General features: G+C 50.9%; 1 protein-coding gene across 1 annotated transcript in view; it reads left to right on the top strand.

Annotated features, from left to right (window-relative positions):
- Nucleotides 1-23,601, top strand: part of LOC147109030 (uncharacterized) — a 195,981-nt gene that overhangs the window by 170,182 nt on the left and 2,198 nt on the right. The window contains exon 19 of the mRNA XM_086004169.1: nucleotides 6,604-6,784. Within this exon, the coding sequence (XP_085860295.1) occupies nucleotides 6,604-6,784 (181 nt within the window). The remainder of the gene's footprint in view (nucleotides 1-6,603; nucleotides 6,785-23,601) is intronic.

Below are 23,601 nucleotides of genomic sequence, written 5' to 3'. Positions count from 1 at the left end.
AATGTATCCCTGAGTCATCCCTTGGCAGGTTTGCAAGAGTAGTACAGGTTGGCGATCATTTAAGGTTTTCATCTCTATCCTCTGGCGCTTCCCTCACCCCCAATCGGTGCTCATTCTCCCAGCCCTTCCCAAGACTATGCTGGGGTCTAATCATGTGCGAGGTCAAAAAGGGGGGAAATTTACACCTTCCTACTCATGGTGTCAAGAACCAAGGCCGCCATTACAGAAGAACATAAGAACATAAGAACATAAGAAATAGGAGCAGGAGTAGACCAATCGGCCCCCATTCAATAAGATCATGGCTGATCTGATCCTAACCTCAAATCTACTTCCACTCTCCATCCCACCCCAACCCATGTGATCTCCCGGGAGAGGCGAAAAACCAGATAAAAAACCCAATGGCCAATTTAGGAGAAAAAATCTGGGAAATTCCTCTCCGACCCACCTAGGCGATCGAAACTCGTCCAGGAGATCACTCTGTCCCTGTATTTCCTGCAGTACTTACCTTCTGTAAAAGGTGATCTCCACCCCAGCCAGGAACAGGCCCAATTTACTCTTGAAGGACTCCTAGCTGGCAGCCTGTTCCCGAGGTCTCCACTAATCCCTGCGAATAGAACCATCTCCTGAAATCTAACACAGAATTAGAACACAAGAAGTAGGAGCAGGACCAGGCTACACGGCCCCTGGGCCCGCTCCGCCACCCACAGGGCCATGACCGATCCGAACCTAGACTCATGTCCAATTTCCTGCCCGCTCCCCGTAACCCCTAATTCCCTTTACTTCTAGGAAACTGTCTATTTCTGTTTTAAATTTATTTAATGATGTAGCTTCCATAGCTTTCTGGGGCAGCAAATTCCACAGACCTACCACCCTCTGAGTGAAGAAGTTTCTCCTCATCTCAGTTTTGAAAGAGCAGCCCCTTATTCTAAGATTATGCCCCCTAGTTCTAGTTTCACCCATCATTGGGAACATCCTCACCGCATCCACCCTATCAAGCCCCTTCACAATCTTATATGTTTCAATAAGATCGCCTCTCATTCTTCTGAACTCCAATGAGTAGAGTCCCAATCTACTCAACCTCTCCTCATATGTCCACCCCCTCATCCCTGGGATTAACCGAGTGAACCTTCTTTGTACTGCCTCGAGAGCAAGTATGTCTTTTCTTAAGTATGGACACCAAAACTGTACGCAGTATTCCAGGTGCGGTCTCACCAATACCTTGTATAACTGCAGTAATACCTCCCTGTTTTTATATTCTATCCCCCTAGCAATAAAAGCCAACATTCCATTGGCCTAATGATACTGATGATACTGTTCCTACATAATAGCAGTTTCTGCTAACATAGACAGTGTCGCTAAGGAGCTGGAGTTATTGAGAAAACAAGTCAATCTCCCGTGGTGTCAAGGCCGAGGGCAGTGTTCGGGTCAAGTAGCGTTGGCGGACATCGGATGATTGGACCAAGGCAGGGGAGAAGGAAAAGAGGGCGGGGAAGGAGACTGATGGGCGAGGGGAGAGTTCAAGGTGATGAGTCGAGGGAGAAGGGGAGGAGGGAAAGAGAGGCGAGTAAGAAGGGAGAGTGGAGGTGAAGGAGAAGGGTAGAGGTAATGAGGGGGGAGAGGCAGAGGGAATGAGGGGGAGAGGAATGGGAGAGAGGGGAAGGATGGGGGCGGTCAGGGGACAGGGAGGAGGGATTGGAGCCAATTAGTTTCTTCAAGTGCAACGATCAATACAACTTTTAAAAAAAACTTACAAATACTTCCTACAATGATTCAATTTTAGTGAATCATAAAATACTATTACACTTTGATAAAATTATTGTTAAAAGCAACTGTTTCAATGTTAACTCTTTCCATACAATTTGGTCAGGGAATTCCTATTGTAACAAGCATTACTGAGATTCTTCGTTACGAACAGGCTCAACTCTGTTCACACACTGCACTGGGTTTGGAGCCAGCCAACAATGTCAATGGGGTGGAAGGTGGGGCTGGGGCTGGGATGGTTAACAGACTCAGTAGGTGGGGGGGGGCGGTGAGGTTGCCACAATGTAAACTGCTCGGGCCTAACGCAGGGCAACTTGCATGGACCTGTTCCATTGCTCAGTCAGGCCTGGCTACTGATCACAGCCAGGAGATGGGTGGGCTTCACTATGGTAGCTTGACCACAGCAGTACTTCAGTGAGGGTCTGAGAGGGGGGACTGGCTCGAGGACTGAATAGCCTACTCCTGTCCTCTTGTTCATATGACTGCAACACAGAATACAGGAAACTCTTTTTTATCCGGCACCGACGGGACCGGCGTGGTGCCGGTTTATCAAAAAGTCCGGATTACAGAGAGGTATAGTTAAAAGGTACAAGAGCTCCGTACACAGCAACAAATCCAGGCTTCCCTGTTGCTTAGCAACAGGTGCAGGAACTCCGGCCACAGACCAAGCGTCCCTGTTGCTTAGCAACAAGTGCAGAAACCCCCGATTACACAGCCAAGAATCAAGAAACAGCCACTAATATGAAGAAAAACTTAACTGAACCTACTCCTGAATTTTGCCGGTTAACCGAGATTTCTGGTTGTTTGGATGCCGGTAAATCGAGAATTTCCTGTACCACTGTTGGGCCAGTAAAGAGAGATTGACAGGGGCCCTGGGCAGGTGGTGGGGGGCGGGATGGGAGTCTGCAAGACTATGAGAGCGGAGGGTGGAGTGAGGGCGGCGGGGGGGAAACCTGGAGAATCTCTTAAATACATGGGGCGGGGATGAAAACCTCTGTGAGTGGGGGGTGTGCGGCACGGGCTGGGGACTGCAATACTGCACCATCGCTGATTATGTCATGGAGATTCTCGTCTGGTTCCCCGGCAAAGAGGGCAGAGGTCAGAGGTGATCGGCAGTGAACAATATAAATAGTGAGAGTTTGGGTTACTGGAAGTCAACAGGGGGTTGTGGGGGGGGGGGTGGTGGAGGGGTAATTTTAACTTTTGTCGCCGGGCGTAAACTAAGTCTTAGCAAATTGACCGCCCGTTTTACACCTCGTCCGATTTAAGAAAATCACCTGGGATAAAAGTTAAAATGACCCCTAATAATTTTATTAAATGCATGATTATTGATATTTAATAGACTTTGCAAGGGTTCAAATATTCATGCTGCTCCTCAGTGGATGGTTGTAACGTTACGTGACTGTTGCAAAGGCCCCGGGATGAGTGACTTGGAATTTAGAAGAATGAAAGGTGATCTCATTGAAACATATAAGATTCTGAGAAGGATTGGCAGGGTAGATGCTGAGAGGCATCGTCTCAGGATAAGGGGTTGGCCATTTAAAAAAAAAAGGAAGACTTGCATTTAAATAGCGCCTTTCACAACCACCGGACGTCTCAAAGCGCTTTACAGTCAATGAAGTACTTTTGAAGTGGAGTCACTGTTGTAATGTGGGAAACGTGGCAGCCAATTTGCGCACAGCAAGCTCCCACAAACAGCAATGTGAAAATGACCAGATAATCTGTTTTTAGTGATGTTGGCTGTGGGATAAACATTGGCTAGGACACCAGGGATAACTCCCCTGCTCTTCTTCAAAATAGTATCATGGGATCTTTTACGTCCACCTGAGAGAGCAGACGGGGCATCTGAGATGAGGAGAAATTTCTTCACTCAGAGGGTTGTGAATCTTTGGAATTCTCTACCCCAGAAGGCTGTGGAGACTCAGTCGTTGAGTATATTCAAGGCTGAGGTATGATAGATTTTTGGACTGTAGGGGAATCAAGGGATATGGGGATAGTGCGGGAAAGTGGAGTTGAGGTCGAAGATCAGCCACGATCTTATTGAATGGCGGAGCAGGCTCGAGGGGCCGTATGGCCTACTCTATATAAATTCTATTTTTATTAATGTATAGTTTGAATAGTTGACCCGTGTATCTAAGTTTGCTGATGACACTAAGTTAGCTGGCACAGTGAATAGTGTAGACGGGAGCAGAAAGTGGTAAAGGGACATTGATGGATTAAGTGAGTGGCCAAAACTGGCAGATGGAGGTCAATGTGGGGAAAATGTGAGGCCATTGCTCCTATTCCGTATGATCTTAAGACTTCAGTTCTGTTAGATTTTATGAAGTTTGTGAAGAAGGGGGAGGCTGGCAAGGAGCGCATTTGAGAAAACAATCCTTGAGGTGATGAAGATGTGGATTAGAGCTAGATGCACAAGTGCGTGGATGGATGCAGTTTTGATGTTTGACCTGGATATTGGTATGAGGTCGAGCTGGGAGTTGAGCAGGACAAAGGCACTTTCACCCAGTAAGCCTGGGCTGGATTTAAAGTTACCTGAGGTAAAAAGTCCAGTGTCGAACTCAGTCCCCCGGCCAATCCTTACATTTACAACTTGGATGAAGGGACCAAGTGTAATGTAGCCAAGTTTGCTGATGATACAAAGATGGGTGGGAAAGCAAGTTGTGCAGAGGACTCAAAGAATCTGCAACGGAGTATAGACAGGATAAGTGAGTGGGCAAACATTTGGCAGATGGAGTATAATGTGGGACAGTGCGAGGTTATCCACTTTGGCAGGAAAAATAAAAAAGCAAATTATTATTTAAATGGAGAGAGATTACAAAATGCTACAGTTCAGAGGGACCTGGGGGTCCTTGTGCATGAAACACAAAAAGTTAGCATGCAGGTACAGCAAGTAATCAAAAAGGCAAATGGAATGTTGGCCTTTATTTCAAAGGGGTTGGAGTATAAAAGCAGGGAAGTCCTGCTACAACTGTACAGGGTATTGGTGAGACCACACCTTGAGTACTGCGTACAGTTTTGGTCTCCTTATTTAAGGAAGGATATACTTGCATTGGAGGCAGTTCAGAGACGGTTCACTAGGTTAATTCCAGAGATGAGGGGGTTGACTTATGAGGAAAGGTTGAGCAGGCTGGGCCTATACTCATTGGAATTTAGAAGAATGAGAGGTGATCTTATTGAAACATATAATATACTGAGGGGGCTCGACAAGGTAGATGCAGAGAGGATGTTTCCCCTTGTGGGGAAATCTAGAACTCGGGGGCATAGTTTTAGAATAAAGAGTCGCCCTTTTAGAACTGAGATGAGGAGGAATTTCTTCTCTCAGAGGGTCGTAAATCTGTGGAATTCTCTGCCCCAGAGAGCCGTGGAGGCTGGGTCATTAAATACATTTAAGGTGGAGATAGACAGATTTTTGCAAGATAAGGGAGTGAAGGGTTATGGGGAGCGGGCAGGGAAGTGGCTTTGAGCCCAAGATCAGCCATGATCTTATTGAATGGCGGAGCAGGCTCGAGGGGCCAAGTGGCCTGTTCCTGCTCCTATTTCTTATGTTCTTATGTGCCTGCAGCTTATTTTAATAAACAGCATATCAGCGGTAATTGGTTCGATTTTTACAATTCTCATCCTTGTTTTCAAATCCCTCCATGGCCTCGCCCTTCCCTATCTCTGTAAACTCCTCCAGCCCTACAACCCTCCAAGATCTCTGCACTCCTCTAATTCTGGCCTCTTGCGCATCCCCGATTTTAATCACTCCATCATTGGCAGCCGTGCCTTCAGCTACCTAGTCCCTAAGCTCTGGAATTCCCTCCCCAAACCTCTCTGCCTCTCTCTCCTCCTTTAAGATCCCCCTGAAAACCTACCTCTTTGACCAAGCTTTTGGCCAGCAGTCCCAGTATCTCCTATGTGGCTCACTGTCGAATTTCTGTTGGATAAGGCTCCTGTGAAGCACCTTGGCATGTTTTACTATGTTAAAGGCACTACAGGAAACTCTTTTTTTATCCGGCACTGACGGGACCGGCGTGGTGCCAGTTGATCAAAAAGTCCGGATTACAGACAGGTGTACTTACCAAGGTACGAGAGCCCCGTACACGGCCACCGGTGCAGGAGCCCCGGTTACACGGCCACAGATCCAGGAGTCCGGTTACACGGCCACAGGTGCAGGAGCCCCGGTTACACGGCCACAGATCCAGGAGTCCTGGTTACACGGCCACAGGTGCAGGAGCCCCGGTTACACGGCCACAGATCCAGGAGTCCCGGTTACATGGCCACAGATCCAGGAGTCCCGGTTACACGGCCACAGATCCAGGAGTCCTGGTTACACAGCCACAGGTGCAGGAGCCCTGGTTACACGGCCACAGATCCAGGAGTCCCGGTTACACGGCCACAGGTGCAGGAGCCCCGGTTACATGGCCACAGATCCAGGAGTCCCGGTTACACGGCCACAGGTGCAGGAGCACCGGTTACATGGCCACAGATCCAGGAGTCCCGGTTACACGGCCACAGGTGCAGGAGCCCCGGTTACACGGCCACAGATCCAGGAATCCTGGTTACACGGCCACAGATCCAGGAACCCCGGTTACATGGCCACAGATCCAGGAATCCTGGTTACACGGCCACTAATATATAGTAAAACTTACCTGAACCTACTCCTGAATTTTGCCGGTTAAAAGAGAGTTTCCTGTATATAAATGAAAGTTATTGTTCATTTTTTTTTGATAGTGCAGACATTGGGCAATGAGTCTGTCAGCAGCAACACGAGCGAGATAAGCATCGAGGGAAAAGAGGTCTGGAATGTAGGTCTTCAGCCAGTTGTCCCAAACTTGGTCACCACTCTTGTTGTTTTTGCAGATACCGTTTTCAGTCCGGATTTTCCCAACACAAAGCTCCACAAGGAGCAAAGGGCAGAGGTCATCTTGACCTCTCAAGATACTTCAAAGGAAAGCACTGCAAAGAAAAAGCAGTTGGCCCAATTATTGCAAATGGTGGCGAGCCATACCTCGCACCTCCTGAAGGGGCACGTGGCACAAAAGTAGGTCGCTACTGGTTAGTTGTTTCGTGTTTTGCTTTCTTAATTTTAAATGGTTTTATTTGTATCCATAGAAGACAACAACACATTGCCTGGTCTCCCATCTCAATTAATTAATTCATTAGCTTTTAAAATTTGGAACAGGTTTATCTTTTAATCTACACCAAGGCACTTAAATTTAGAAGTCCGAGTTTGGATAAAAGTGAGAAATGGAGAAATGCTTGTATTGATTTCTTTGTGGGTTCAATGACGACACATTCATGAAAGAGAATGAGTTTTAATCTAAAGTCTGTTCAACTCTTTAGACAGCATTTCAGGAGACACCATGCTAGTGATCCATCTAGAACGAAACTGAAACTAAACCAAACTGCTTGTCTCTGTCACATGACCTCTGCTGGTCAGGTATAAGTAATCAATACATGCAAACATGCTGGTAAGGCATCATAATCAAACAGGCAAATAACATCACTATTTGCTGATATCATTACATCTCCCTTTCTTAAAACAAAAGTATTTTACTTTTAACTAACAACATGTTTTCTTTGTATTAATCTGCATTTTAACGGTAACACTTAATGAACTTACATTATCATTATCATGATCAAGGTTTTTTAACCTTCCTTTGTGTGTTAACATGAAATATGTAAATACACTAGAACTTGAAGAAAGAATAAGATAACATTACTTCCTTCTATAACAATAGTCCTTAAATTTGCTCAATGAGTCTCTCAGGAGGCTTCACGTGTCTTGAGGATTTTCTGATTGATTGTCCTTGAATCTGAGTTGTTGCCTCAGATGATGGTTTCTCAGCTGTGTGATCAGGTTGTTCAACAGTATCAGTCTTCTGACTTGCTGTGGCTGGTCCCATGAGAAGATCTCGACGATTTCTTCTCAGAACAGCACCCTCATGTGTCTGAATGGTGTATGATCTTGGTTGAACTTCACTCAGGACAGTTCCCTTCTGAGTCCATGTGTTTGTTTTGTCTTTGAACCTTACTTGGTCACCAGTGTGGAGTTCAGGTAGGTTTTGTGTTCCTCTGTCATAGTAGTACTTTTGCTTTTCTTTCTGTTGCTCTTTGAACTTCCTCACTTTCTCCCCCTCTTTTGTTTTCAGGAGGTTCTCCGGGATGGGTAGGTTTGACCTTAGCCGACGTCCCATCAGGAGTTGGGCTGGTGACTTACCACACTCGAGCGGCGTTGTGTGGTATACAAGCATGCTCTGGTAGAAGTCAGTTCCACTGTCTTTTGCCTTGTACATCAGTCTTTTCACTGTGTTTGCGGGCTCTCCTGGGTCAACAGCTCTGGACAACGTGTCTGCTGTGTACATCAGCTTACCCGGTGTGTACGCAACATTCAGTTCATCATAGACTGTCTCTCCTTCGCTTTCCACAACGAGGACTCTCTTTACCAGGTTCAGTCTCTCACAGGCTTTTAAACCTAGTATGGCATGCACATCCTTTGGCACCATGATTAATGCTAGCGTGTGCTCTCTGTCCTTGTGTGTTACTTTGACAATGCATCTTCCTTTCACTGGTATATCAGTACCTGTGTATCCTGTCACTTTCACTTTTATTCCATGTATCTTTGGTCTGGGTCTAATTTTCTTAAAATCAATCACATTAACTTGTGCTCCAGTATCCAATTTAAATGGAATATGTATGTCATTCACTTTTAGTGTCAACATCCAGTCTCTTTTTTCTTCTTTGTTTTCAGACACAACATCTACATTGAACTCCTCAATCTCGCTTTCATCTACTGCATGGACCTTGCTTTGTTGTGCTTGGTTCTTACAGCAACGGGCATAATGGTTGTTTTTGTTGCAACTATTGCATGTTTTACCATATGCTGGACACTTTCTTGGTGTATGCTGTGTACCGCATCGACTACATGACTTTCGATTGTCCCTCTCATTTTTGTTCGCTGGCCATGCCTCTTTTTTCACATTGGCGCTCTTTTTGTTAAACGGTTTGTGTCCGTTCTTACTCACTGCATCCACGTTGCAGCTACTGTCACTGAACAGCTCCTTTGCCTGCAACTTCACAGTCTCTGTAGCCCTACACAGTGCTATGGCTTTTCCCAGGTCTAGATCTTGCTCTCTTAGCAGTCTTTCCCTTAGACCATTATCTGGAATACCACACACCAGTCTGTCTTTTATCAGCGAGTCTGTCAGTCCCCCAAATTCACACGATTTGCTTCGGTTTCTCAGTTCAGTCACATACTGATCAATAGTCTCACCCGTTTTCTGTACACATGTGAAAAATCTGTGCCTCTCAAACGTCATGTTACGTTTAGGTATGCAGTAGGCCTCAAACTGTTCCATTATTTTATCTAGCTTCATTTTGTCTCCATTAGCAGCGAATGTGAAGTTATTAAACACCTCCAGCGCTTCATCACCCACGACATGTAAGAACAGTGACGATTTTTTTTAATTACTTTTCTCGTCAGCTCCAATTGCTGATAAATACAACCCCACACGTTGTTTGAACCTTCTCCAATTTTCAGCCACATTACCTGTCAACTGAAGCTTCGCCGGTGGGAGTAAACCTTCCATTTTTCACTTCGTTAGCTATTCTCTAATGGTAAGTAACGATGTTCTCTTTTGGCTTGCTAATCTGTGGAGAGCTGATTTAACTTCAGATTTTTCCTCTTCATCTCTTTCAATCACTTCTGACACCATGTATTGATTTCTTTGTGGGTTCAATGACGAGACATTTATGAAAGAGAATGTCTTTTAAACTAAAGTCTGTTCAACTCTTTATACGGCATTACAGGAGACACCATGCTAGTGATCCATCTAAAGCGAAAGCAAAACTAAACCAAACTGCTTGTCTCTGTCACATGACCTCTGCAGGTCAGGCATAAGTAATCAATACATGCAAACATGCTGGTAAGGCATCATAATCAAACAGGCAAATAACATCACTATTTGCTGATATCATTACAATGCTCACCAACCAATCACTTACCTGCTTTCTGGTGACGTGACACTTTGATTACTTTTTATTTCTTTACACTCACCGGTCTGTTGTAGCCGCTCCCGTGGGCCCTGCTCACCTTTAAATCAGCTCCCGTGGGATCACGCTCACCTTTAAATCAGCCACTCCCGTAGGCCCGTTCACCTTTAAATCAGCTCCCGTGGGCCCCGCTCACCTTTACATCAGTCTCTCCCATGGGCCCGGCTCACCTTTAAATCAGCCTCTCCCGTGGGCCCCGCTCACCTTTAAATCAGCTCCCGTGGGCCCCACTCACCTTTAAATCAGCCTCTCCCGTGGGCCCCGCTCACCTTTAAATCAGCTCCCGTGGGCCCCGCTCACCTTTAAATCAGCTCCCATGGGCCCCGCTCACCTTTAAATCAGCCTCTCCCGTGGGCCCACGCTCACCTTTAAATCAGTCTCTCCCGTGGGCCCGGCTCACCTTTAAATCAGCCTCTCCCGTGGGCCCCGCTCACCTTTAAATCAGCTCCCGTGGGCCCCGCTCACCTTTAAATCAGCCTCTCCCGTGGGCCCCGCTCACCTTTAAATCAGCCTCTCCCGTGGGCCCACGCTCACCTTTAAATCAGCTCCCGTGGGCCCCACTCACCTTTAAATCAGTCTCTCCCGTGGGCCCCGCTCACCTTTAAATCAGCCTCTCCCGTGGGCCCCGCTCACCTTTAAATCAGCTCCCGTGGGCCCCGCTCACCTTTAAATCAGCCTCTCCCGTGGGCCCCGCTCACCTTTAAATCAGCCTCTCCCGTGGGCCCACGCTCACCTTTAAATCAGCTCCCGTGGGCCCCACTCACCTTTAAATCAGTCTCTCCCGTGGGCCCACGCTCACCTTTAAATCAGCCTCTCCCGTGGGATCACGCTCACCTTTAAATCAGTCTCTCCCGTGGGCCTGGCTCACCTTTAAATCAGTCTCTCCCGTGGGCCCCACTCACCTTTAAATCAGCTCCCGTGGGCCCACGCTCACCTTTAAAACAGCCTCTCCCGTGGGCCCACGCTCACCTTTAAATCAGCCTCTCCCGTGGGCCCACGCTCACCTTTAAATCAGCCTCTCCCGTGGGCCCCACTCACCTTTAAATCAGTCTCTCTCCCGTGGGCCCCACTCACCTTTAAATCAGTCTCTCTCCCGTGGGCCCGGCTCACCTTTAAATCAGCTGCTCCCGTGGGCCCGGCTCACCTTTAAATCAGCTCCCGTGGGCCCGGCTCACGATTAAATCAGTCTCTCCTGTGGGCCCCACTCACCTTTAAATCAGTCTCTCCCGTGGGCCCGGCTCACCTTTAAATCAGTCTCTCCCGTGGGCCCCGCTCACCTTTAAATCAGCTCCCGTGGGCCCCGCTCACCTTTAAATCAGCCGCTCCCGTGGGCCCGGCTCACCTTTAAATCAGTCTCTCTCCCGTGGGCCCGGCTCACCTTTAAATCAGCCGCTCCCGTGGGCCCCACTCACCTTTAAATCAGTCTCTCTCCCGTGGGCCCGGCTCACCTTTAAATCAGCTCCCGTGGGCCCCGCTCACGTTTAAATCAGTCTCTCCTGTGGGCCCCACTCACCTTTAAATCAGTCTCTCCCGTGGGCCCGGCTCACCTTTAAATCAGCCGCTCCCGTGGGCCCGGCTCACCTTTAAATCAGCGTCTCCCATGGGCCCGGCTCACCTTTAAATCAGCTCCCGTGGGCCCGGCTCACCTTTAAATCAGCCTCTCCCATGGGCCCAGCTCACCTTTAAATCAGTCTCTCCCGTGGGCCCGGCTCACCTTTAAATCAGTCTCTCCCGTGGGCCCGGCTCACCTTTAAATCAGCTGCCGTGGGCCCCGCTCACCTTTAAATCAGTCTCTCCCGTGGGCCCCGCTCACCTTTAAATCAGCTCCCGTGGGCCCCGCTCACCTTTAAATCAGCTCCCATGGGCCCCGCTCACCTTTAAATCAGCCTCTCCCGTGGGCCCACGCTCACCTTTAAATCAGTCTCTCCCGTGGGCCCGGCTCACCTTTAAATCAGCCTCTCCCGTGGGCCCCACTCACCTTTAAATCAGTCTCTCCCGTGGGCCCACGCTCACCTTTAAATCAGCCTCTCCCGTGGGATCACGCTCACCTTTAAATCAGTCTCTCCTGTGGGCCCCACTCACCTTTAAATCAGCTCCCGTGGGCCCACGCTCACCTTTAAATCAGCCTCTCCCGTGGGCCCACGCTCACCTTTAAATCAGCCTCTCCCGTGGGCCCACGCTCACCTTTAAATCAGCCTCTCCCGTGGGCCCCACTCACCTTTAAATCAGTCTCTCTCCCGTGGGCCCCACTCACCTTTAAATCAGTCTCTCTCCCGTGGGCCCGGCTCACCTTTAAATCAGCTGCTCCCGTGGGCCCGGCTCACCTTTAAATCAGCTCCCGTGGGCCCGGCTCACGTTTAAATCAGTCTCTCCTGTGGGCCCCACTCACCTTTAAATCAGTCTCTCCCGTGGGCCCGGCTCACCTTTAAATCAGTCTCTCCCGTGGGCCCCGCTCACCTTTAAATCAGCTCCCGTGGGCCCTGCTCACCTTTAAATCAGCCGCTCCCGTGGGCCCGGCTCACCTTTAAATCAGTCTCTCTCCCGTGGGCCCCGCTCACCTTTAAATCAGCTCCCGTGGGCCCCGCTCACCTTTAAATCAGCCTCTCCCGTGGGCCCACGCTCACCTTTAAATCAGCTCCCGTGGGCCCCACTCACCTTTAAATCAGTCTCTCCCGTGGGCCCCGCTCACCTTTAAATCAGCCTCTCCCGTGGGCCCCGCTCACCTTTAAATCAGCTCCCGTGGGCCCCGCTCACCTTTAAATCAGCCTCTCCCGTGGGCCCCGCTCACCTTTAAATCAGCCTCTCCCGTGGGCCCACGCTCACCTTTAAATCAGCTCCCGTGGGCCCCACTCACCTTTAAATCAGTCTCTCCCGTGGGCCCACGCTCACCTTTAAATCAGCCTCTCCCGTGGGATCACGCTCACCTTTAAATCAGTCTCTCCCGTGGGCCTGGCTCACCTTTAAATCAGTCTCTCCCGTGGGCCCGGCTCACGTTTAAATCAGTCTCTCCTGTGGGCCCCACTCACCTTTAAATCAGCTCCCGTGGGCCCACGCTCACCTTTAAATCAGCCTCTCCCGTGGGCCCACGCTCACCTTTAAATCAGCCTCTCCCGTGGGCCCACGCTCACCTTTAAATCAGCCTCTCCCGTGGGCCCCACTCACCTTTAAATCAGTCTCTCTCCCGTGGGCCCCACTCACCTTTAAATCAGTCTCTCTCCCGTGGGCCCGGCTCACCTTTAAATCAGCTGCTCCCGTGGGCCCGGCTCACCTTTAAATCAGCTCCCGTGGGCCCGGCTCACGATTAAATCAGTCTCTCCTGTGGGCCCCACTCACCTTTAAATCAGTCTCTCCCGTGGGCCCGGCTCACCTTTAAATCAGTCTCTCCCGTGGGCCCCGCTCACCTTTAAATCAGCTCCCGTGGGCCCCGCTCACCTTTAAATCAGCCGCTCCCGTGGGCCCGGCTCACCTTTAAATCAGTCTCTCTCCCGTGGGCCCGGCTCACCTTTAAATCAGCCGCTCCCGTGGGCCCCACTCACCTTTAAATCAGTCTCTCTCCCGTGGGCCCGGCTCACCTTTAAATCAGCTCCCGTGGGCCCCGCTCACGTTTAAATCAGTCTCTCCTGTGGGCCCCACTCACCTTTAAATCAGTCTCTCCCGTGGGCCCGGCTCACCTTTAAATCAGCCGCTCCCGTGGGCCCGGCTCACCTTTAAATCAGCGTCTCCCATGGGCCCGGCTCACCTTTAAATCAGCTCCCGTGGGCCCGGCTCACCTTTAAATCAGCCTCTCCCATGGGCCCAGCTCACCTTTAAATCAGTCTCTCCCGTGGGCCCGGCTCACCTTTAAATCAGTCTCTCCTGTGGGCCCGGCTCACCTTTAAATCAGCTGCCGTGGGCCCCGCTCACCTTTAAATCAGTCTCTCCCGTGGGCCCCGCTCACCTTTAAATCAGCTCCCGTGGGCCCCGCTCACCTTTAAATCAGCTCCCATGGGCCCCGCTCACCTTTAAATCAGCCTCTCCCGTGGGCCCACGCTCACCTTTTAAATCAGTCTCTCCCGTGGGCCCGGCTCACCTTTAAATCAGCCTCTCCCGTGGGCCCCACTCACCTTTAAATCAGTCTCTCCCGTGGGCCCACGCTCACCTTTAAATCAGCCTCTCCCGTGGGATCACGCTCACCTTTAAATCAGTCTCTCCCGTGGGCCTGGCTCACCTTTAAATCAGTCTCTCCCGTGGGCCCGGCTCACGTTTAAATCAGTCTCTCCTGTGGGCCCCACTCACCTTTAAATCAGCTCCCGTGGGCCCACGCTCACCTTTAAATCAGCCTCTCCCATTGGCCCAGCTCACCTTTAAATCAGTCTCTCCCGTGGGCCCGGCTCACCTTTAAATCAGTCTCTCCCGTGGGCCCGGCTCACCTTTAAATCAGCTGCCGTGGGCCCCGCTCACCTTTAAATCAGTCTCTCCCGTGGGCCCCGCTCACCTTTAAATCAGCTCCCGTGGGCCCCGCTCACCTTTAAATCAGCTCCCATGGGCCCCGCTCACCTTTAAATCAGCCTCTCCCGTGGGCCCACGCTCACCTTTAAATCAGTCTCTCCCGTGGGCACGGCTCACCTTTAAATCAGCCTCTCCCGTGGGCCCCACTCACCTTTAAATCAGTCTCTCCCGTGGGCCCACGCTCACCTTTAAATCAGCCTCTCCCGTGGGATCACGCTCACCTTTAAATCAGTCTCTCCTGTGGGCCCCACTCACCTTTAAATCAGCTCCCGTGGGCCCACGCTCACCTTTAAATCAGCCTCTCCCGTGGGCCTACGCTCACCTTTAAATCAGCCTCTCCCGTGGGCCCACGCTCACCTTTAAATCAGCCTCTCCCGTGGGCCCCACTCACCTTTAAATCAGTCTCTCTCCCGTGGGCCCCACTCACCTTTAAATCAGCTGCTCCCGTGGGCCCGGCTCACCTTTAAATCAGTCTCTCCTGTGGGCCCCACTCACCTTTAAATCAGTCTCTCCCATGGGCCCGGCTCACCTTTAAATCAGTCTCTCCCGTGGGCCCCGCTCACCTTTAAATCAGCTCCCGTGGGCCCCGCTCACCTTTAAATCAGCCGCTCCCGTGGGCCCGGCTCACCTTTAAATCAGTCTCTCTCCCGTGGGCCCCGCTCACCTTTAAATCAGCTCCCGTGGGCCCCGCTCACCTTTAAATCAGCCTCTCCCATGGGCCCCGCTCACCTTTAAATCAGCCTCTCCCGTGGGCCCACGCTCACCTTTAAATCAGCTCCCGTGGGCCCCACTCACCTTTAAATCAGTCTCTCCCGTGGGCCCCGCTCACCTTTAAATCAGCCTCTCCCGTGGGCCCCGCTCACCTTTAAATCAGCTCCCGTGGGCCCCACTCACCTTTAAATCAGTCTCTCCCGTGGGCCCACGCTCACCTTTAAATCAGCCTCTCCCGTGGGATCACGCTCACCTTTAAATCAGTCTCTCCCGTGGGCCTGGCTCACCTTTAAATCAGTCTCTCCCGTGGGCCCGGCTCACGTTTAAATCAGTCTCTCCTGTGGGCCCCACTCACCTTTAAATCAGCTCCCGTGGGCCCACGCTCACCTTTAAATCAGCCTCTCCCGTGGGCCCACGCTCACCTTTAAATCAGCCTCTCCCGTGGGCCCACGCTCACCTTTAAATCAGCCTCTCCCGTGGGCCCCACTCACCTTTAAATCAGTCTCTCTCCCGTGGGCCCCACTCACCTTTAAATCAGTCTCTCTCCCGTGGGCCCGGCTCACCTTTAAATCAGCTGCTCCCGTGGGCCCGGCTCACCTTTAAATCAGCTCCCGTGGGCCCGGCTCACGATTAAATCAGTCTCTCCTGTGGGCCCCACTCACCTTTAAATCAGTCTCTCCCGTGGGCCCGGCTCACCTTTAAATCAGTCTCTCCCGTGGGCCCCGCTCACCTTTAAATCAGCTCCCGTGGGCCCCGCTCACCTTTAAATCAGCCGCTCCCGTGGGCCCGGCTCACCTTTAAATCAGTCTCTCTCCCGTGGGCCCGGCTCACCTTTAAATCAGCCGCTCCCGTGGGCCCCACTCACCTTTAAATCAGTCTCTCTCCCGTGGGCCCGGCTCACCTTTAAATCAGCTCCCGTGGGCCCCGCTCACGTTTAAATCAGTCTCTCCTGTGGGCCCCACTCACCTTTAAATCAGTCTCTCCTGTGGGCCCGGCTCACCTTTAAATCAGCCGCTCCCGTGGGCCCGGCTCACCTTTAAATCAGCGTCTCCCATGGGCCCGGCTCACCTTTAAATCAGCTCCCGTGGGCCCGGCTCACCTTTAAATCAGCCTCTCCCATGGGCCCAGCTCACCTTTAAATCAGTCTCTCCCGTGGGCCCGGCTCACCTTTAAATCAGTCTCTCCCGTGGGCCCGGCTCACCTTTAAATCAGCTGCCGTGGGCCCCGCTCACCTTTAAATCAGTCTCTCCCGTGGGCCCCGCTCACCTTTAAATCAGCTCCCGTGGGCCCCGCTCACCTTTAAATCAGCTCCCATGGGCCCCGCTCACCTTTAAATCAGCCTCTCCCGTGGGCCCACGCTCACCTTTAAATCAGTCTCTCCCGTGGGCCCGGCTCACCTTTAAATCAGCCTCTCCCGTGGGCCCCACTCACCTTTAAATCAGTCTCTCCCGTGGGCCCACGCTCACCTTTAAATCAGCCTCTCCCGTGGGATCACGCTCACCTTTAAATCAGTCTCTCCCGTGGGCCTGGCTCACCTTTAAATCAGTCTCTCCCGTGGGCCCGGCTCACGTTTAAATCAGTCTCTCCTGTGGGCCCCACTCACCTTTAAATCAGCTCCCGTGGGCCCACGCTCACCTTTAAATCAGCCTCTCCCGTGGGCCCACGCTCACCTTTAAATCAGCCTCTCCCGTGGGCCCACGCTCACCTTTAAATCAGCCTCTCCCGTGGGCCCCACTCACCTTTAAATCAGTCTCTCTCCCGTGGGCCCCACTCACCTTTAAATCAGTCTCTCTCCCGTGGGCCCGGCTCACCTTTAAATCAGCTGCTCCCGTGGGCCCGGCTCACCTTTAAATCAGCTCCCGTGGGCCCGGCTCACGTTTAAATCAGTCTCTCCTGTGGGCCCCACTCACCTTTAAATCAGTCTCTCCCGTGGGCCCGGCTCACCTTTAAATCAGTCTCTCCCGTGGGCCCCGCTCACCTTTAAATCAGCTCCCGTGGGCCCCGCTCACCTTTAAATCAGCCGCTCCCGTGGGCCCGGCTCACCTTTAAATCAGTCTCTCTCCCGTGGGCCCGGCTCACCTTTAAATCAGCCGCTCCCGTGGGCCCCACTCACCTTTAAATCAGTCTCTCTCCCGTGGGCCCGGCTCACCTTTAAATCAGCCGCTCCCGTGGGCCCGGCTCACCTTTAAATCAGCGTCTCCCATGGGCCCGGCTCACCTTTAAATCAGCTCCCGTGGGCCCGGCTCACCTTTAAATCAGCCTCTCCCGTGGGCCCAGCTCACCTTTAAATCAGTCTCTCCCGTGGGCCCGGCTCACCTTTAAATCAGCTGCCGTGGGCCCGGCTCACCTTTAAATCAGCTGCCGTGGGCCCCGCTCACCTTTAAATCAGTCTCTCCCGTGGGCCCCGCTCACCTTTAAATCAGCTGCCGTGGGCCCGGCTCACCTTTAAATCAGCTGCCGTGGGCCCCGCTCACCTTTAAATCAGTCTCTCCCGTGGGCCCCGCTCACCTTTAACTCAGCTCCCGTGGGCCCCGCTCACCTTTAACTCAGCTCCAGTGGGCCCGGCTCACCTTTAAATCAGCCGCTCCCGTGGGCCCGGCTCACCTTTAAATCAGCCGCTGAGGTCGCGCACTCTCCAGCCGCCCCCGTGAGACCCCAGAGTAAAGCTCCCTCTACACTGTCCCATCAAACACTCCCAGGGCAGGTACAGCACGGGTTAGATACAGAGTAAAGCCCCCTCTACACTGCCCCATCAAACACTCCCAGGGCAGGTACAGCACAGGTTAGATACAAAGTAAAGCTCCCTCTACACTGTCCCATCAAACACTCCCAGGGCTGGTACAGCACGGGTTAGATACAAAGTAAAGCTCCCTCTACACTGTCCCATCAAACACTCCCAGGACTGGCACAGCACGGGTTAGATACAGAGTAAAGCTCCCTCTACACTGTCCCATCAAACACTCCCAGGACTGGTACAGCACGGGTTAGATACAGAGTAAAGCTCCCTCTACACTGTCCCATCAAACACTCCCAGGGCAGGTACAGCAAGGGTTAGATACAGAGTAAAGTCCCCTCTACACTGCCCCATCAAACACTCCCAGGGCAGGTACAGCACAGGTTAGATACAAAGTAAAGCTCCCTCTACACTGTCCCATCAAACACTCCCAGGGCTGGTACAGCACGGGTTAGATACAAAGTAAAGCTCCCTCTACACTGTCCCATCAAACACTCCCAGGACTGGCACAGCACGGGTTAGATACAGAGTAAAGCTCCCTCTACACTGTCCCATCAAACACTCCCAGGACTGGTACAGCACGGGTTAGATGCAGAGTAAAGCTCCCTCTACACTGTCCCATCAAACACTCCCACAGCAGGTACAGCACGGGTTAGATACAGAGTAAAGCTCCCTCTACACTGTCCCATCAAACACTCCCAGGGCTGGTACAGCACGGGTTAGATACAGAGTAAAGCTCCCTCTGCACTGTCCCATCAAACACTCCCAGGACTGGTACAGCACGGGTTAGATGCAGAGTAAAGCTCCTTCTACACTGTCCCATCAAACACTCCCAGGGCAGGTACAGCACGGGTTAGATACAGAGTAAAGCTCCCTCTACACTGTCCCATCAAGCACTCCCAGGGCAGGTACAGCATGGGTTAGATACAGAGTAAAGCTCCCTCTACACTGTCCCATCAAACACTCCCAGGGCAGGTACAGCACGGGTTAGATACAGAGTAAAGCTCCCTCTACACTGCCCCATCAAACACTCCCAGGGCAGGTACAGCGCGGGTTAGATACAGAGTAAAGCTCCCTCTACACTGTCCCATCAAACACTCCCACGGCAGGTACAGCACGGGTTAGATACTGAGTAAAGCTCCCTCTACACTGTCCCATCAAACACTCCCAGGGCAGGTACAGCACGGGTTAGATACAGAGTAAAGCTCCCTCTACACTGTCCCATCAAACACTCCCAGGGCAGGTACAGCACGGGTTAGATACAGAGTAAAACTCCCTCTACACTGTCCCATCAAACACTCCCAGGGCAGGTACAGCGCGGTTTAGATACAGAGTAAAGCTCCCTCTACACTGTCCCATCAAACACTCCCAGGGGAGGTACAGCATGGGTTAGATACAGAGTAATGCTCCCTCGACACTGTCCCATCAAACACTCCCAGGGCAGGTACAGCACGGGTTAGATACAGAGTAAAGCTCCCTCTACACTGTCCCATCAAACACTCCCAGGGGAGGTACAGCATGGGTTAGATACAGAGTAATGCTCCCTCTACACTGTCCCATCAAACACTCCCAGGGCAGGTACAGCATGGGTTAGATACAGAGTAATGTTCCATCTACACGTTCCCATCAAACACTCCCAGGGTAAGGACAGCACGGGTTAGATACAGAGTAATGCTCCCTCTACACTATCCCATCAAACACTCCCAGGGCAGGTACAGCACAGGTTAGATATAGAGTAAAGCTCGCTCTGCACTGTCTCATCAAACACTCCCAGGGCAGTTACAGCACAGGTTAGATATAGAGTAAATCTCCCTCTGCACTGTCCCATCAAACACTCCCAGGGCAGGTACAGCAGAGCTTAGATACAGAGTAAAGCTCCCTCTACACTGTCCCATCAAACAGTCCCAGTTCAGTTGGAGCATGGGAATTGATGCTCCATTTACACTGCACCTTTCAGACTAGCACAGGCCTCTCTCCTTCCCTGTTCCAGTGGAACAGTTCCACTTTCTATTTCACAGCTGCCTGAGTGATAGGCTGGGATTCTGGTTGTGAGATATTAAAGGTGGTGTTGAGTTGCCACCCTGCGGTAAAGCTTGCGAGACCCTGCAGCAGTATCCAAGCCTCACACACAGACAGCGCACCTGGGAAACCAGGTGCTTGTGCCCAATGGAAATCAGTCTGCCTTACATTGATCTAACTGTGTACATTCTCGGTTCGCCTGCAGTTAGAATATTGGGTGTGAAACGTGACTTGGGCGGTCGTGCAAAAATGGCGATAGCCAATCGACTTAAGCTTACTCTGTCCAATTATCTTCTATACTGACCAATGGAAAAGCCCATCGGCCAGAGAGTACAACAGACGGCTGATTCGCTATCGCCAGTGTGATGAAATATTCCATTCATCACTCATCAGTATTTCTCTGCCTGTGACTGTGGTTGGTTTCAGTTTCATTTCCATTGTATTGTACTGTGTGTAGGGCTCTGCCCATACCTGGCTCCTATGTAAGCTGGCCCAGCCTGCAGCACATCCAGTACGGCAGACCTCTGGATGGAAGATACATTCTCCTCTGTGTGTTACCTTCTAAGTCAATAAAAGCCTTGTTTTATTTCGCTAACATTGAGTCTCGGATTTATTGAGGCACATCAGCCAGCTTGGTGCTGCTGCCCAGGACCAATTTCACCCCCCCCACCCCCACACTTTGTGTCCAGTCACTCCAGGCTCCTTCCCACCAATCCAGGTGAGCAGTTTTAACCGAGGGTGCACCATCCCCCGTGAGCAGTCCGCACCACACCTCAGTACTGCATAGCCTGGCTCAACCCAGGCACAACTGTCCCAAGGCCCAACTCAAGGATGCAGTCACAGCAGACTAGGGGGAGGGGAGGGGAGGCTAAACTGTGGGGAGGGGGGAGGGGAGGGGGAGGGGGGAGGGGGGAGGGGAGGGGAGGGGGAGGGTGGAGGGAAGGGGGGAGAGTGTTATGTCCGTGTGTAATTGAGACACGGACTGCAGGAGTTGGTTATAACAGGTGTTTACTGAGTGGAGACAAACTGGAACTACTATACAAAGTTACTTCACCGGCATATATACAGGGGTGGTCACTACTGGTACTGCAGTATACAGGGGCTGCAGAATATAGTTCCTTCTGCAAAGTACATACACTACAATTCCTCCCCTTTTAGCTAAACAGTACATAACATTCGATTAATAATTAAATAACATATTTACAGTTACAGTTGCTAGATACATTAGCTGAAGTTAAGCAATTATAAGTTCAGTCTTTGAGGAGGCTTCCTGATTCTGTCTGGATAACGCCTCTTTTGGGTATCAGGTTCTTCTGGCAAAGTTGATTCGGGATCAACGTCGTTGTTTGGTTCGTCTGCTTCCAATGTCACCGATTCTGAGGTAGATGCAATTGGTACTTCGGTTTCATCACCAGGTGTATCGGATCGTGGTGTGGAATTGACGTTTTCCAGTGACTCTAGAATCTGGTCAGCATGGCGTCTTACAATGCTCTCTCCAACGTCCGCGGTATACATTAGAGGTCCTTGCCGTGTGCAGATCGTTCCTGGCTGCCATTTCTCTGTGTGGTAGTCCCGGGCCAAAACTGGTTGACCTATCTTAAAACTCCTGGTTGGCCTTTCATTCATATTCTGAAACTGCCTGTTCTCCACATCTCTTCTGATGTTTGGCTTAACCAAATCCATGCGGCATCGTAGTCTTCGATTGAAGAACATCATGGCTGGAGTTTGGTTGGTAACCGCATGTGTCGCATTCCGGTAGGCAAACAAGAAGTTATCCACCTTGTGTTGTAAGGGTATGTCTTCATTACACATTGCCTTGATAGCCTTCTTGAATGTTTGAACGAACCTCTCAGCCAATCCATTGTTGGCTGGATGATATGGGGCGGATGTGTAATGCTTAACATCATTGTTCTTTAAGAACATCCGGAACTCTTCAGACACAAACTGTGGTCCATTGTCAGAGCAAATCTGTTCAGGCAGCCCATTTCTGGCGAATATGGTTCGTAAGACTGTGATAGTTTTTTCTGTGGTGGTTGAGGACATTTTTATTACCTCTGGCCACTTTGAATGTGCATCCACCGCAATTAAAAACATCGAGTCCATAAATGGACCAGCAAAATCAATGTGTACCCTTTGCCATGGAGATGAGGGCCACTCCCATGGATGTAGAGGGCTTTGTGGTGGGGCGTTTTGGACCTTCTGGCATCCTGTACAGCTCTTGGTCATCTCTTCGATTTCTCTATCGATTCCCGGCCACCACACAAATGCTCTGGCTAAGTTGTTCATTTTTACCCCTCCCAGATGACCCTCATGAAGCTCATTGAGCACTCTATCCTTCAATTTGGGTGGAATTACTACTCTGGATCCACACATCAAGGTTCCTCGGCACACTGACAGCTGTTCTCTTCTCGGTGAGAATGCTGGCAACAGTGGTTCGCCATGTGCTGGCCATCCCTTCACCGTTAAATCATAGACCCTGGAGAGTGTCGGGTCATTTCGTGTTTCCTTTTCTATGTTTGCATTCGTCACAGGTAGACATTCGACTATGGTCGAGTGGAATATCTCCACAGGATCCACTGCAGGTGCTTCTTCCACCATCGGCAACGGTAGGTGCGACAATCCATCAGCATTCCCATGCTGTTTAGTACCTTTGTACTCGATGTCATATTGGTGTGCCCCTAGGAAAAGGGACCACCTCTGTAGCCGTTGTGCTGTCATTATCGGGACGCCCTTCTTAGGGTTGAAAATGGAGACAAGAGGTTGATGATCAGTTAGTAGTGTAAATTTCTGTCCGTGCAGGTAGTGATTGAACTTCTTCACCCCCCACACCAGGCTGAGGGCCTCTCTGTCAATCTGGGTGTAGTTACGCTTGGCTGCAGTTAACGAGCGTGACGCAAAAGCTATCGGCCTCTCTGAACCATCAAGGGATTTATGTGACAGTACCGCTGCAACGCCATAGGGAGACGCATCACACGCCAGTCTTATCGGTAGTGATGGGTTGTAGTGAGCCAATACTTCTCTTGAAGTGATCAGGCCTTTACACTTCTGAAAGGCCCGCTTACATTCATCACTCCATTTCCATGCTACTCCAGTTTGTAGCAGTGCGTTCAGTGGGTGCAGAATTGTGGACAAATTCGGCAAAAACTTATGGTAGTAATTCACCAATCCGAGGAATGACCTCAGTTGCGACACATTTTCAGGCGCTGGAGCCTTAACTACCGCTTCAATTTTGTCAGGGGACTTATGTAACCCCTCTTCATCAATCACGTGGCCACAATATGATATTTGTTTCTTAAAAAACTCGCACTTGGGGCGATTGGCTCGTAGCCCATGTTCTCTTAGACCAGTGAGCACCTGCTCTAGGTTGGCAAGGTGTTTACTGTCATTTTCACCCATCACTAGGATGTCGTCCAAGTAACACTGAGTCCCCGGAATCCCTTGCAGGACTTGTTCCATCGCTCTTTGCCATATAGCCGGAGCTGATGCAACTCCGAATACCAGTCCATTATACTGGTAAAGACCTTTGTGAGTGTTTATCGTGAGATATTTCCTAGAGGATTCTTCAACCTCCATCTGCAAATATGCTTGTGCTAGGTCAATTTTTGTAAAACGCTTCCCTCCAGATAGTGAGGTGAAAATATCTTCTATCCTCGGAAGAGGATACTGTACTGTGTGAAGGACTGGGTTCACAGTCACCTTGAAGTCCCCACAGATGCGAACCTTCCTTGGCTCCTCAGACTTATTGTTTAACGTTTTCTTCATGACAGGAACGATGGGTGTCGCCCACTCGCTCCAGCCTACCTTAGATAACACGCCTGCATTCTCCAGATTCTCCAGCTCTGCCTCGACGGCTG

The sequence above is a fragment of the Somniosus microcephalus genome, chromosome 12 (assembly GCF_052327205.1).
Source record: "Somniosus microcephalus isolate GS21.2 chromosome 12, FLI_Smic_1.0, whole genome shotgun sequence".
Classification (NCBI taxonomy): Eukaryota; Metazoa; Chordata; class Chondrichthyes; order Squaliformes; family Somniosidae; genus Somniosus; species Somniosus microcephalus.
The sequence above is the reverse complement of the archived record's forward strand: the minus strand, read 5'-3'. Positions and strand labels throughout refer to the sequence as shown.